Source organism: Nematolebias whitei, chromosome 17 (assembly GCF_014905685.2).
Source record: "Nematolebias whitei isolate Nwh7 chromosome 17, NemWhi1, whole genome shotgun sequence".
In the NCBI taxonomy this organism is placed as follows: domain Eukaryota; kingdom Metazoa; phylum Chordata; class Actinopteri; order Cyprinodontiformes; family Rivulidae; genus Nematolebias; species Nematolebias whitei.
In genome coordinates this window covers 37,068,958-37,081,836 of record NC_056514.1, presented here as the reverse complement: position 1 = coordinate 37,081,836, position 12,879 = coordinate 37,068,958, and the positions used below count along the sequence as shown (strand labels likewise).

General features: G+C 41.2%; 1 protein-coding gene across 1 annotated transcript in view; it reads right to left on the bottom strand.

The window, feature by feature from the left end:
• Positions 1–128: 128 nt before the first annotated feature.
• The window catches only part of plekhm1 (pleckstrin homology domain containing, family M (with RUN domain) member 1), an 18,290-nt gene continuing 5,539 nt past the window's right edge, over positions 129–12,879 (bottom strand). The window contains exons 5-12 of the mRNA XM_037691225.1: positions 9,686–10,163; positions 8,226–8,373; positions 4,268–5,248; positions 2,978–3,123; positions 2,708–2,901; positions 1,482–1,545; positions 1,241–1,398; positions 129–491 (exon numbers count right to left, since the gene is read on the bottom strand). Coding sequence (XP_037547153.1) covers positions 383–491; positions 1,241–1,398; positions 1,482–1,545; positions 2,708–2,901; positions 2,978–3,123; positions 4,268–5,248; positions 8,226–8,373; positions 9,686–10,163 — 2,278 coding nt within the window. The 3' untranslated portion in view covers positions 129–382. The remainder of the gene's footprint in view (positions 492–1,240; positions 1,399–1,481; positions 1,546–2,707; positions 2,902–2,977; positions 3,124–4,267; positions 5,249–8,225; positions 8,374–9,685; positions 10,164–12,879) is intronic.

Sequence of the window (12,879 nt, the reverse complement as noted above, 5' to 3'; positions counted from 1 at the left end):
CCGCAAGGCGAGGCCTCGTGGATCGTTTCGACCCGGATGCAGCGGGAGGGTCAGCGTCAACAAGAGTGTGGTAAACATGAGCGCTGAATTAAACACAACACAAAGTAAAAAACAAAACGACTTGTCCTGCTTTTGTTTGGACTCCGTGGCTGAATCTGCAGAGGTTTCAAAGCATTCGGCTGCGTCTCGTCAGCGTGCGCGCCTCTAAATTAGTGCAAACATGTAGCTACTGCGGCACCGACACCCTCTTTTCTTCGTGTTACAGTCGGGACGAGCAAACCGTGCTCATAATTGCACTTGAGGTTCCTTCATGCGAACGCTTAAAGTTTTCCTTTCGCTTATTTTTTACGCCGGCGGTCCAAAGTTCCCACAAAGCTGCAGCTCAGTCTTGCTGTTCCCTCTGTAGGTATTTCTTCATTCTCTGGCAGCGAGGACAAGGCTGGTTGTTGGACTTGCAGGACAGGTGGAACACAGCTTTACAGTCTGTACACCTGGTTCAGAGACGAGAACAAGGTTTCAGGTTAAAGGGATTTTCAGCTCCAACATTCCTTCAGGAGCCGACATTAAGGATGCACGGTATTGGATTTTTGGACGATATGCCGATACGTTAAAACTTATTTGTCCGATAACCGATACCAATATTGATATTTTTTCCCCTAGACTATATGTGTCAAACTGAAGGCCCGGGGGCCAAATGTGGCCCTCGTTGACCTCTTATCTGGCCCTCAAGATGTTATTTTTTCTGTAATCTTTGATTATGATGTCAAAAGTGCAACAGAGAACATCAAATGAGACCAATCAAACTTTTCTGAGGAACCTGCAACCAAGAAAAGATGTTGGGTATCTAACTCCAGTTAATGAAGATTCTGAAACCGGCCGTTAGTTTGAAAAAGGTTTTAATTTTAGCCCCCTTTTGTAAGCGAGTTCGACACCCCTGCCCTAGACCTACAGAGACTACACAGCTTTCTCTGCTGTGGAATTAAAATACTGCATTATTCTGCACGATCTTTGTCAGTTTGGTCTGCTACCAAATGCAGATGCCAAAAAAGGGGGCTGAAAATGATGTAACACTATATAAATATATTATATATATATAAAAAGTGCCATTATATTGGTGAATTATTTTGATGGAATGGCCGATATTTAACTTTATCGCTAATATCGGCCGATACCGATACCTTGCCGATAATATCGTGCATCCCTAATGGACATTAAAAACGTGAATCTAAAGACAACACACCTGATGATTCTTTCGAACTGGAAGGGGAAGAGGATGTCGTCAGAGTGGCAAATCTGGCAAATGAAGCCCCTCAGAGTGCAAAGGTCACAGTTGAACACGTGATTAGAGGCGGCCTGCACGAGCGTGAGCAGGAAGGCTGCAAACTCTCCGTCTGCTATCTGTAAATACAAACAAACAAAAAAAAACATTTAGCTCTTTCACGAATGGAGAAAGGAGCTCATGCTGCGAGTCAGACGGATACCTGTCTCAGGTCTCTGACGCTGTACAGGTGGCTCGACTCCAGCAGGTACGTCCTCTGCCCCATCCTTCAGACGAATCAGGAAAAACAACAAGATTAAGACAGGAGTGGAAGAAAATACGTATTCTGAGAAAATATGATGTGAATCCTGATGCGGAGGCTAAACTGGTAAAGCTGAAAGAAGCAGAACATTAGCTAAAAGTCCCAAGGAGCAGAAAGCAAGCTTGATGTATCAAAAGGGTAACTATCAAAAGGCTAACTGGATGCTATAAGTAGCAAATTGCTTGTTCAAGGTAGCAAAAGGATACATAATGTAGCAAAGAGTAGCTTAGAGCTTAAGTAGCAAAGAGTAGCTAAAAGAATCAAATAGCAAAATGCAAACTAAAATGATCAAAAGGCTAAATAGATGGTCAAAATGTAGCTAAACATCTGTTAAAAGTAGCAAAAGGCTAGCTAATGTAGTAAGACTAGCTAAAAGCTGAAACAGTGACAAGTTACCTATAAGCAAAACAAGTAGCAAAAGTCTAACTAAAAGTAAAAAAGGCTAACTAGAAGCTAAAAGAAGCAAACGTTTGGCTAAAAAATAAAGGTAGCAAAAGACAAGCTAAATGCTGAAACAGTGACAAGCTAGTTATAAGCTGTAAAGTAACAAAATGCTAACTAGAAGCTAAAAGAGGCAAAAGGTTGGCTAAAAGTTAAAAGGTAGCAAAAGTCCAGCTAAAAACTGAAACAGTGACAAGTTAGCTATAAGCAGTAAAGTAGCAAAAGGCTAACTAGAAGCTAAAAGAGGCAAAAGGTTGGCTAAAAGCTAAAAGTAGCAAAAGACTAGCTACAAGGTAAACTTAGAACAGTAGCAGAGTAGTAGTTGAAGCTAAAGGCAAAAAAGACTAAGCAAGAGTAGCAGAACAGTAGCCAAAAGCTAAATGTAGCCTAATAAAACAAAAGAAGCAGTTTACTGAAGCAGATTTTTTTTTTTAATGCTTTTGAAGGAGCTGGAGTTCTCAAAGCATTTCTATAAAGAAAACATTTGTAAAAAAAAAAAAAAAAAAACTTTTTTAAAAGTACAAAAGTTACAAAAACGGACTCAGTGGAACGTTTCTGCACAAACCGTGTTGTGGGGAAAAGTGGTTTGATTGTAAAAATAAATATTAAAAACAGGAACGCTGAAATTGCGTTTGCTGCCGAGCTTCCCGAGGCTGGACTAAAAGGAGGTTCTGTATAAAACCCACCGGGCCTGGAGTTTCTTGCAGGCTCCGCTGCGACAGGTGCGCAGGTACTCCCCCAGCAGGCGCAGCTTCTCTCTCAGGCTGTACACCTGAGCTATGGACTCGGAGTGCTTCAGCAAGTTGGGGTTCAGCTGCTCCAAGTTCAGCAGAGGCTCCTGGTCGACCAGAGCCAGCAGGCGTAGAGCTTGCTTTGACACCTGGACACACACGGACAGCGTGAGGACACAGCCCGACCGGCAACGCCTCTCTCCGACGTGAACGTGCTGCGTTTACCTCTCGCTGGGTGAGATCCCAGTTGTGCACCATGCGGGAGGGGACGATGGCGGCGTCCCCCCTGTGGCAGCTGTCGCAGTAGTAAAGGCCTGAAAACTGACAGAGTCTGGCTCTGCCCAGGGAGGGCCCGATCTGCTTGGGACAGCCTTTAAATGACAATTATTACAAATTCATCTGATTGAGCAGCAACAAGAGTTTTACAATGTTCTATCAAAAACAAAGCAACTGAAATTATATTTATAACAGACTGTACTGGCTGCACACATTTTTCTACATATAACATTTATCTCTTTATTTAAATATATATATATAGTCTCTACTTAATTTGATAAAAAAACGATATTTTAAACAACATTTCAGCTACTTTCAGTTCCTTTCATGTGTTCTGTGCTCCTGATTCTTTCTGCTAACTACAACACTTTTGTGCTTCTTCTAACTTCTTTCTGATGATTTCAGCTTGCTATGCTCATTTCAGCTCATTTCTGCAAGGTTCGGCTTTTTCTGATCTGCTATTTCAGCTACTATTTAGCTGTTTTATCCTAAGCCTTTTCAGCTAATTCCAATTTTGTGAGCTCATTTCAAATTTTTCAGTTTATTTAAACAAAAATGTTCTCTCCACTTCCTTCTGGTAATTTAAGCTTCATTATATTTTTTTAGCTACCTTTGAGACGTTTTTTTTTGTTAATTTCAGATCATTTCAATTTATTTAGCGCTTATTTCTGCTTCTTTCAGCCTAACCGGGCAAACATGTTCTTTCTGCTTTCTTCTGCTAATTTAAGCTTGTTCAGCTGCTTTCAGATAAATTCAAGTTTTTCTAGGTAATTTTTGCTACTTTCAACCTGTTTAACTTATTTGTGTAATTTCAGCTCGTTATGCTCATTTCAGCTTTTTTCTGCTAGTTGCAGCTTTTTCTACTACTTGAGCTAATATTTAGCTGTTTTCATGCTAATTTTAGCATTTTCAGCTAATTCCACATTTTTTAGCTCACTTCAGCTATTTCTGCTTCCTTCTAGTAGTTTAAGCAGAAGCCTTTTCATCTACTTTTCAGGTATTTTTTTGATAATTTCATCTTTTTTAACTATTTTTTTTATTTTTGTGCTCATTTAAATGTGTTCTTTCTGCTTTCTTCTGCTCAATAAGTCTTGGTTTTTCATTTCAGCTACATTTCAGCATGTTGGTTTTTTTTGTAGCTAATTTCAGCTGTTTTTCAGCAAGTTCTTCAGCAATATGCATGATCTTCTACTAATGCGTCAAACTGTAATGAGGAAAGATGAAGTGGTTGAAACAGACCGGCACATTTGAAGTTCTGCGTGTCCAGCCCCCTCTCAGATGGAACCGTGTAAAGATGGACCAGAAGAACTCCGTCTTCCTTCAGCCTGTGCTGCACCAGTCTGTGCAGATTTCCAGTCACACTGGGGTTTGAAACTGGAGGGCTTTCCTCAGAAAGTTCGTCCTCTCCGCTCTCCAAGTACGAGTCCAAAGCTCCGCGGATCAGGTCCCTCCAGGAGCGAGCCTCCTTGGGGTTCTCCGCCCTGAATCTCAGTGTCTGCTTAACGGTCAGGACTTTGAAAAAGTCCGCTCCTCCCTGCGAGACATCAGGAACCACGTCCCGGATCTCCTCAATAGGATGAGTTATCCGCAATAACTTCTTGCCCTCTTGAACCCGGAAGCCTTTCAGAGCCTCCAAGGAGAGAGAGAAGACCAGAGGTGTCCACGTTTTGGCCTCAGGATCTGTGGACGAATATAAAACTGCTTCTTTGACAGCATCTGTTTCTGGGTCTGTAGTACGAGTCCAGCCAAACTCCTGAAGGGGAGGAGTTAAGTCCCGCCCTCCGTTCGTGTCAGAGGACGACAGGCGTCTCTCAGGGCTGGAGGAGGCGGAGGACGGAGAGGACAGCATGCGCTCGTCCACACCGTTACTGGACGGCTGCAACACCTCCCAGTGCTCGTCGGCACGTGTCGCTGGGTGGCATTTGTTCACGGCCTCGATGATGCGGTCCATCCAGTCCTCGGCTTCGTCTCGTTTGGCCGCTCGGAGGTAAACCCGCTTCCCAGAAAAGACCAAGTCGAAGCGGCCGTCTGTCGAGGTGATCCGAACGTCTTCGCACCGCAGCAGCGAGAAGTTGTCGCAACACGTCCGCTCCTCGGCGTTCAGATACAGGCGGAACTCGAAGGGGGAGAGCTCGCAGTAGAAGTCGCGCCACATCCCCATCGGGCTTCGCCGCTCCAGAGGACCGAGCTTCAGCAAGCCTCGGAAGGGATTGGACAGCCCTGATGGAGACAGAAACATCGTGAGACGTAAGGAAAACTAACCGTTGTAAAAATCAGTGGCTATTTGGTTAAAAATGTGACTATTTACGGTAATCCAACTTTGATGTACGTTATAACTAAGTTAGTCTTATTCCTGTCTATTTCTCATGTATGTCTGTTAGCAAAGTATGTAACTAACCACTGCGCAGAGTTTTTTTTTTGTTTGTTTAAAAACAAAGACTTTTTATTGAATTTTTTGGGGTTTTTTGAACAAACAAAAGAAAAAAAAAAAAGAACAAAAAACATTTGCTGAGGGACGTGTCCATAGGGAGCGCCCCGAACGGTGAGATAAACGGTGATGGTTGAACAGTTTTTCCACATATTCCAGAGAAGGTGTCAAAAATAGATTGCCAAAGTCTGCAGTTTGGGACAGGTCCAGAATGTATGCAAGAGTGTGGCTGGAGTTTGTTTGCAATGACTGCATGCAGGGTCCAGGTCGGCTTTGATCTTGGACAACTTGTCATTGGACCAGTGCAGCCAGTGCGCTATCTTGAATTAGATTACAGCTTGTCTCAAGCAAACTGAAGATGAATTAATGTTCTTAATGATCTTTCTCCAGATTGAGTCTGATATAGATTCCTCCAGGTCTAATTCCCATTTCAATTTAAGGGAGGTCAACCTGGACTCATGGTATGAACTGAGCAGTGTATAGAAGTTGCTAATGGCCCCCTTGGTATCAGACCTGCACTCTAAAATCTTAGCCACAAAATGTTTAGAGAGGTACAAAGGAAAACAGTCAAGAGTTAGACCTCACAAAATGTCTCAGCTGCAGATATCTAAAAAACCGTGACTTGTGAATGTTAAACTTCTGCACCAGATGTTCAAAAGAGGCAACCATCAATATAGAGATCGCACAGTGAATGCACGCCTCCCAAAACCCAGGTGTCAAAAGCTGCATCAGCTACTGAGGGAGTCCACCGGGCATATTTTAATTCAACTTTTGAGATATAGTCATTGAATGTACCTATAGAACTAAAAAACTTTTAGAACCAATACAGATAAAGATGGCTGCCACAGCCAACTGAGCTTAGCCAACACAAAATTGGCTCTAACTCGGTCATTTTTACAGATATTGTCCAAACATTTGGTGTGTGGTAGTAGCTGAGATTCCTTTACAACACATACACCGAGCCAATCTGTTTACATACAACATTACCCTCTTGTGGTTCAACCAAAACAGCTACAACTATGTCATTTGGTGATCTCAGTTTAAAACGCAGACGACCATCTGTGCACCTGTCACCATTCATTTCACTGTTTGGAGTGTCCCCTGTGGATGCATCCTTCAGCAAGTACGGGAGCAATGCGATTGCTTTTATCTCTCTTCTAGCCACACTTATTTTATGCAGATGAAGGATCTGCATCCCCCGACATATGAACACTGGATAAGAGAAGTTGTGTGTCATATTGGAAAAGATCAGAAACACTGTGAGGGGATCTGTTGGAAGATTTTGGGACACGCGGCAGCCATTTCTGGCTTTTACTGAAAGTGTGTCAGTGCCTGTGTAAATACATCTGTGCCTGTTCGGCTGATCCGGTATGGGAGGGGGGAGGGATTTTTTTGTTTTGTTTTGGTTGTATGTTTTTTTTTTCTTCATGTTATTACTGTAAAAAAAAAAAAAAAAGACTGATCAAAAAATATACGCAGATGAAGACCCGTTCACTGATATGGTGCCTTATAATCTGAAAAATACGGCAGTTCTTTTAAAACTGAACATCGAGTTTTAAGGAACCAAGCATACAAAATGAGGATTCAGGCAGTCTAGAAAGGTGGATATATGTGAAGTGAGATTACACAGCAGTTGTTCCTAAAAACATGGTTTTATGATCATAAAGAAACCGCCGTCCAGCAGCGGCTTCCCCGCAACAGAACGTCATAAACTCACTATCTGTGTTGCTGTTCCCAACATTGGGTTTCTCCAGAGGACTGACGTCTTGCAAGGCTACATTTTATTGCGATCTGGTCACACCCAGAGCTTATGTAAGAAAAGTGGCTTTCTAATTTGCGACGGGATGGGAATTACCTGCTGGATTAACTCGGGCCAAGGTGTGGCCGCACTCTCATTGCACAGTCCAATCCTGCAGGAATGTTTTTTATAAGTATGCCGACTATCCAGTTTTATAAATTCCTTGACTGTAGTACTGACTTCTTACTTGACAACTGACATGTTTTATTATCCATCTACTATTATAAGATTTAGAGAAGCTTTTTTTGTCCCAAGGGTTAACCTCTTCTATTTCTTGACTTTTTAGCTTTAAAGAGCCAGAATGTGTATGTGGTTATTTGTTTGCCTATTAGCAAAATGTCTTATGAACCATAATTTTAATAAAACAATCAGAAAGTAATGACTGGATATACATCTACAACCGATCATAGTTTGGAGATAATCCACTTCAAGATGGCCGCTACAGCCCCAAAACAAAACAGAAATTATTATAACAATTTTCCAGAAACTGATCTGAAATTGGATTTAGAAGTAGCTCTGAATTTTGTGCATGACTTTGTTTTCAAGGCTTTATTTTTGAACAAAACAAAATGAATTAAATCTTGTTGCATACTCAAAAAAAAAAAAAAAAGTTTATTTTTGTTGCGGTAGCAAGAACAAGAACGAAGCTAGTCGTGGCCAGGATACTTTATACGTCAAGTGCAAAATTCCTGGCAAGTCCAACAGCAGGAAATTCAACATTTTCGTTTTCCTGCATTAACCACGCCCACTTCAAATTTCTGACCAATTGCATAACACTTGTCGAACGCCACACAAGGTGATGCGTCAAGAACAAGCTGCAGGAATTCCCAAACCAGGGCTGCAAGAATAAATGACGTTCTCTTCTCGCAGTCGAGTGAGAGAATAATTTGCAGCTTTAACTAGAAAACTCCAGTTGTTACATCATCTGCGTTGTGGCCGATAGGTTTCAAAAATCAAAGACTGTAAAATACCCATTTGTCTGCGATGGATGACACTGGGAGGAGACTGACAAACACTAGGCTCGGCTGCAGGAGCGGACAGAGTCGTCTCATCGCTGTCCGGCACCTGCTCCAAGTTGGGCTTGAAGATGTCGTCGTCAGAAATCCACGAATGAGAATGCTGCAAAAAGTAGAATAATCCGCTCAAATTGACACAATCAATAACTTTAAGAACGGATTTACTTATTAATGATCAGAAAAATGAAATTTATTCCTGTTAAATTGCACGTGGGGTCTGCAACCTGCGGCTCGGGGTCCACATGTGGCTCTTTAGTCCCTCATAGGCGGCTCTTTGAAGCTTTCACCAAAACTTAATGGCATGTTACTGATTTTTAAACCCACCACAGAAAAGGCTACCGTAGTTTTGGCAGTTTTATTGTCAAATGTTTGTAAATTTTTGCCCAATAACTACTAGTAAGATAAGATAAGAGCTTTATTGATCCCACAAGAAATTGTTGAAGTAGTCAGTTTCTTTCGGCTGCTCTCTTCTTCAGGGGTCACCACTCGCATGCAATTTGTTTTACGCCAGATGCAACTCGGGCTCAAACCCGCAACCTCAAGATTACAAGACGGCTGCACTGGCCACCGAGCTACCGCAGCCCCGCACGATACTTATTTATTTTCCCTCACATAGTCCTGCAGAGCTCAGCGTTTTCATTTTTACCCATATCGGTATAAACTATAATTATTTTCCTTCTTTACATGAAATGGTCGTTTTTTTCATCTTAAAATGTAAAAATACCAATAAATGTTAAATTCATGATGTAATTTTAGTTTTATAATGTCACCCCCACTGGCTAGAAAAGCCCCCCCCCCAACAAACTCAGCGGCCCATGGGCCATCAGTTGATAATCACAGTTGTTGCAGGTTTTGTGGCTCCAGACACGTTTTACTGAGCATTTTGGATCAAAATGGTTGCAGACCTCAGACTTTTGCTTTATTTAAAAAGAAAAGGATTGCATGAAATAAATCGTGTGTCCGTTTATCTTGACCAACTTAACGGAACAGCCAAGGTGTGGCAACAAAGTATTGGTTCAAAACGTTTCTACATATCCTGCAGCTCTTCCTGTTTGGAAATCACACGTTAACGATGAACTTTTGATTTTTTCCTACCAGGTATTTGTTTAACAGTGCAGTACAGTAACTCTGTGTACTTTATGTTATCAGCCAACAAACTGCCACAAGAGCAGTTTCATTTCTGATCTGCCTGATTGAGGCATTCTGAGCATTTTTCTGTCAAGACAGGTCTTCTGTGGCTCCTCGTGACTAACTTTAAAGAATGACTATCGTTTTTGTAATTGTTGTCAACTCAGAACTCTTCTAGGAATTATTGAGAAAATTGCACTAATTCAGGAAAAAATAACAATTCCGTTTGTTTCTTATCTGCAAAATCCATAAAATCTGCACATGAGCACAGTCTTTAAGTGACTTACTGCGAGTGAATCTGTGGACGGTTTCCTGCTGACGATGCTTCCAGAGCGGTGCGATGCTTTGCGTTTTTGGCTTTCTGAGTTCTTCTCGGAAGTTTCTGTCCGCTTGATTTCCTGAAGCAGCTCTGAATTCTTCTGGACAACAGTTGAACGTTTTTCCTCCGCAGCCTCGACAAGTTGGCTAACTGAGGTCGTTTCCGAGTGCAAATCAGAAGATTGGCGTTTTTCGTTGGGTGCCTGAACCTTGGGTTGCTCCTCACATGACGGCATCTCGAGTGTGGATGGAGGGGGCTTGGAATCAGAATCTGGGAGTTGATCCACCGGATCATGGGATGGGACGGTACGACTGTGGATCTCGCTGCGTGAGCCGCTGAAAGTGGCGGTCTCTGAGAACCGATCGGCTCCGGTGCTGGAGACGAATGAGTCTTCCCTCGTAGAGTCCTGACAGCACCGACCGTTCTCCTGGATCTCAGCCTGCACGCTGCAGAAACAATAAATACTTTAATAATATCACATTTACAGAATTAGAGAATTCAGTTAGAGATATTAATTTTCCATCTGGTCATAAAATCCAACATTAACGAAGATAAAAAGTCAGAAAAATTGCAGAAATTAATGAATTACAGTCCATAATTTGTGTTACAATCCCATCCTATGCTTCGACTTTCAAACATAAAAGGGGGGTTCATCTTTTATTTATTCATTTTTTTCTAAAAACGGACAACGTTACTAAATTCTGATCATTATACACCAAAGTTCATGCTCAATAATCCAGGTAATAATCCAACAATGTTCAGTCAGGTCATCTGGACAGTTTCTTTTTTTTGTTGAGACGTTTCGTCCTTCATCCGAAGGACTTTTCCAATCGGAGGAGCCACCAAGCAAACCGAGTCCCACTCCCATAGTGGAAAAAAAACAGTTTACTGGTGATTTGTCACGATAACAAATTTTGCTGGACGATTAATTGTCTTAGAAATTATTGCGATAAACGATAATATTGTTTGAAATTTGACAATAATTAGTAATTATAGTCAAATTTATGAAGAAATGTTTAATTTTTGTGTAGTAACTTTTTTGACCACCTGACGGCAGTATAAGACTGTTTGAACCAAAGGATGGATAGTGAGGGAACGAGCAGCATGTCTCTAAGAAAAATGGGAGGGAAGCCCCTTGACGTGACATGGGCTGTCTCTCATTCCTGTTTTTCGATTCTCAAAATGGCGGACGCTCGGTGTGGTTTGAGCTCTTTAGCATAGCATTTGTCACACAAAGCTTTTAATTAAAAAAAATCAGTCAACAAGTTCTCAGCTTCTTTTTGCAGAGAAAAACAACTTTTTAGAAGAAGGCGCAGGTTTCAACCGTGAATTTTGGAGCTTTGACAAGACGGAGGTTTATTCCCGAGGTCGGCCTGTTAGCTTAGCTCGAAGCTTAGCTACTTTAAACGTTCCAAAAATGTGATTTTGGATGGTTAAAACAGATTTTAAAGCGAAAAGAGAAAGGGATGGGTTAGTGGAGCACCAGCCTTTTGTCATCCAGTGTCTTCAGTAGAAAAAGAGACACGAAGAAACAATAAAGCCAATAAATGAAAATGAAGTTGATAATTTTCATTTATCATGCGATTAACTGATTTATTGTCTATCGCGACAAAACTACTGGTGATAAGATCCGATCAGATTATTATATACATCTTTAAAAACTATATTTGTAAAAACATTGGATCAGAAGTATGACTCTCTGCAGGTTTGTTTCTTATGTTGCAAGTTCAGAGGGGTTCAATTATTTACAATCTGACAAAAGTTTTTAGTTCCTTTAAAGAAAAAATAACTCAGGCTTCAGGAAGGTGGTCTTGAATAAAAAATAAAGCTTCAAACTCATCTAGTTTTGTCTTTTTTACTCCAGCAGAAATGTGTGATTATTACAAGTGTGGCTTCATAATCCAGAGTTTTTAGTAGACGTACGCATCGAGGGTCGGATAAAAAGACTAGAGGTGGGAAACTGTGATTACTATGAAGTTTTTGCGCCGTCACAGTGTAAGGCTGTACAAATCCTAAGGGTGTGACAGAAGGTGGCATCTCATCAAGCTGCAATTGTTGGAGACTCAAAACTGTGAAAGCGTTGGTGAACGTTCAGTTGCAGTCTCACTGAACTCGCAGTGTCTGTGACCAAGAGACCAGCAATCTGTGTTTTGTTCAGCCAGTTTTTGAAAAGCGAGGCCTATTTTTACGTTTAAGGTTTGAAAATGTGGAAATCTGTATTCTAAGCCATGCTTTATGCACAGCTTGGCAGCCGCCTCAGTGTTTATGATTTAATCTAGGGATGCACAATATTATCAGTGTGCTATCGGCCGATATTAGAGATAAAGTTAAATATCAGCCATTCCATCAAAATAACTCACCGATATGAAAGGCTTCTGTTTTAAGTTACTTTTTAATTGAAGAAACTGTCAATAAGATCTATTAATGCACTAATACTTATGCGCTTTTCACTTGTGAACAGGTTTTTAGATTTGTGAAAATTTACAAAGTTGCACCATTCGGGTGTTGACATTGTGTTAGAAAGAGTAAATGTCATGAATAAATTTGACATTAAACATAATCCAAGTTGAAGTGTGACATCGTTTTCAGACCCTTTTTGGCATCTGCATTTGGTAGCACCCAAACTGACAAAGACCTGCAGAATAATGTAGTGTTTTAATTCCACAGCAGAAAAAGCTGTGTAATCTCTGTAAGTGGGTCTAGGGGGGAAATACCAGTAAAGGTATTGGTTATCAGCCAAAAATCCAATATCATGCATCCCTAATTTAATCTACTAGAATACGCTTTAGTAATGATGATAGGCCTTGATATAGGAATGATTATTTTGATGCTTTTATGTCAATTAATACTTATACTCACTTTTGATGCAGCTTATCTGCTTAAAGTCAGGCCTGTGCTGCAGATGTGTTTTGGAGTAATTAAAGTTCTCTGGGGGATGCTCTAACCAGAAGATCTGGCCCAATCTTAAGGTTACAGTGACCCAGGTTTTGAAGGACATGTTTTTATGAAGCCATCGCTCTGTTGCACAGACTGCTTTGATGATGGAAAAACAGATTTTAATTAAATCTGTCCTCCTGGCAACCATCAAACTTGTTTTTCACTGCTCTCACGCGATTCCGGTCAGGGAGAGGTATAAAGGAGGTGTGACAGGCAAGGGAACTT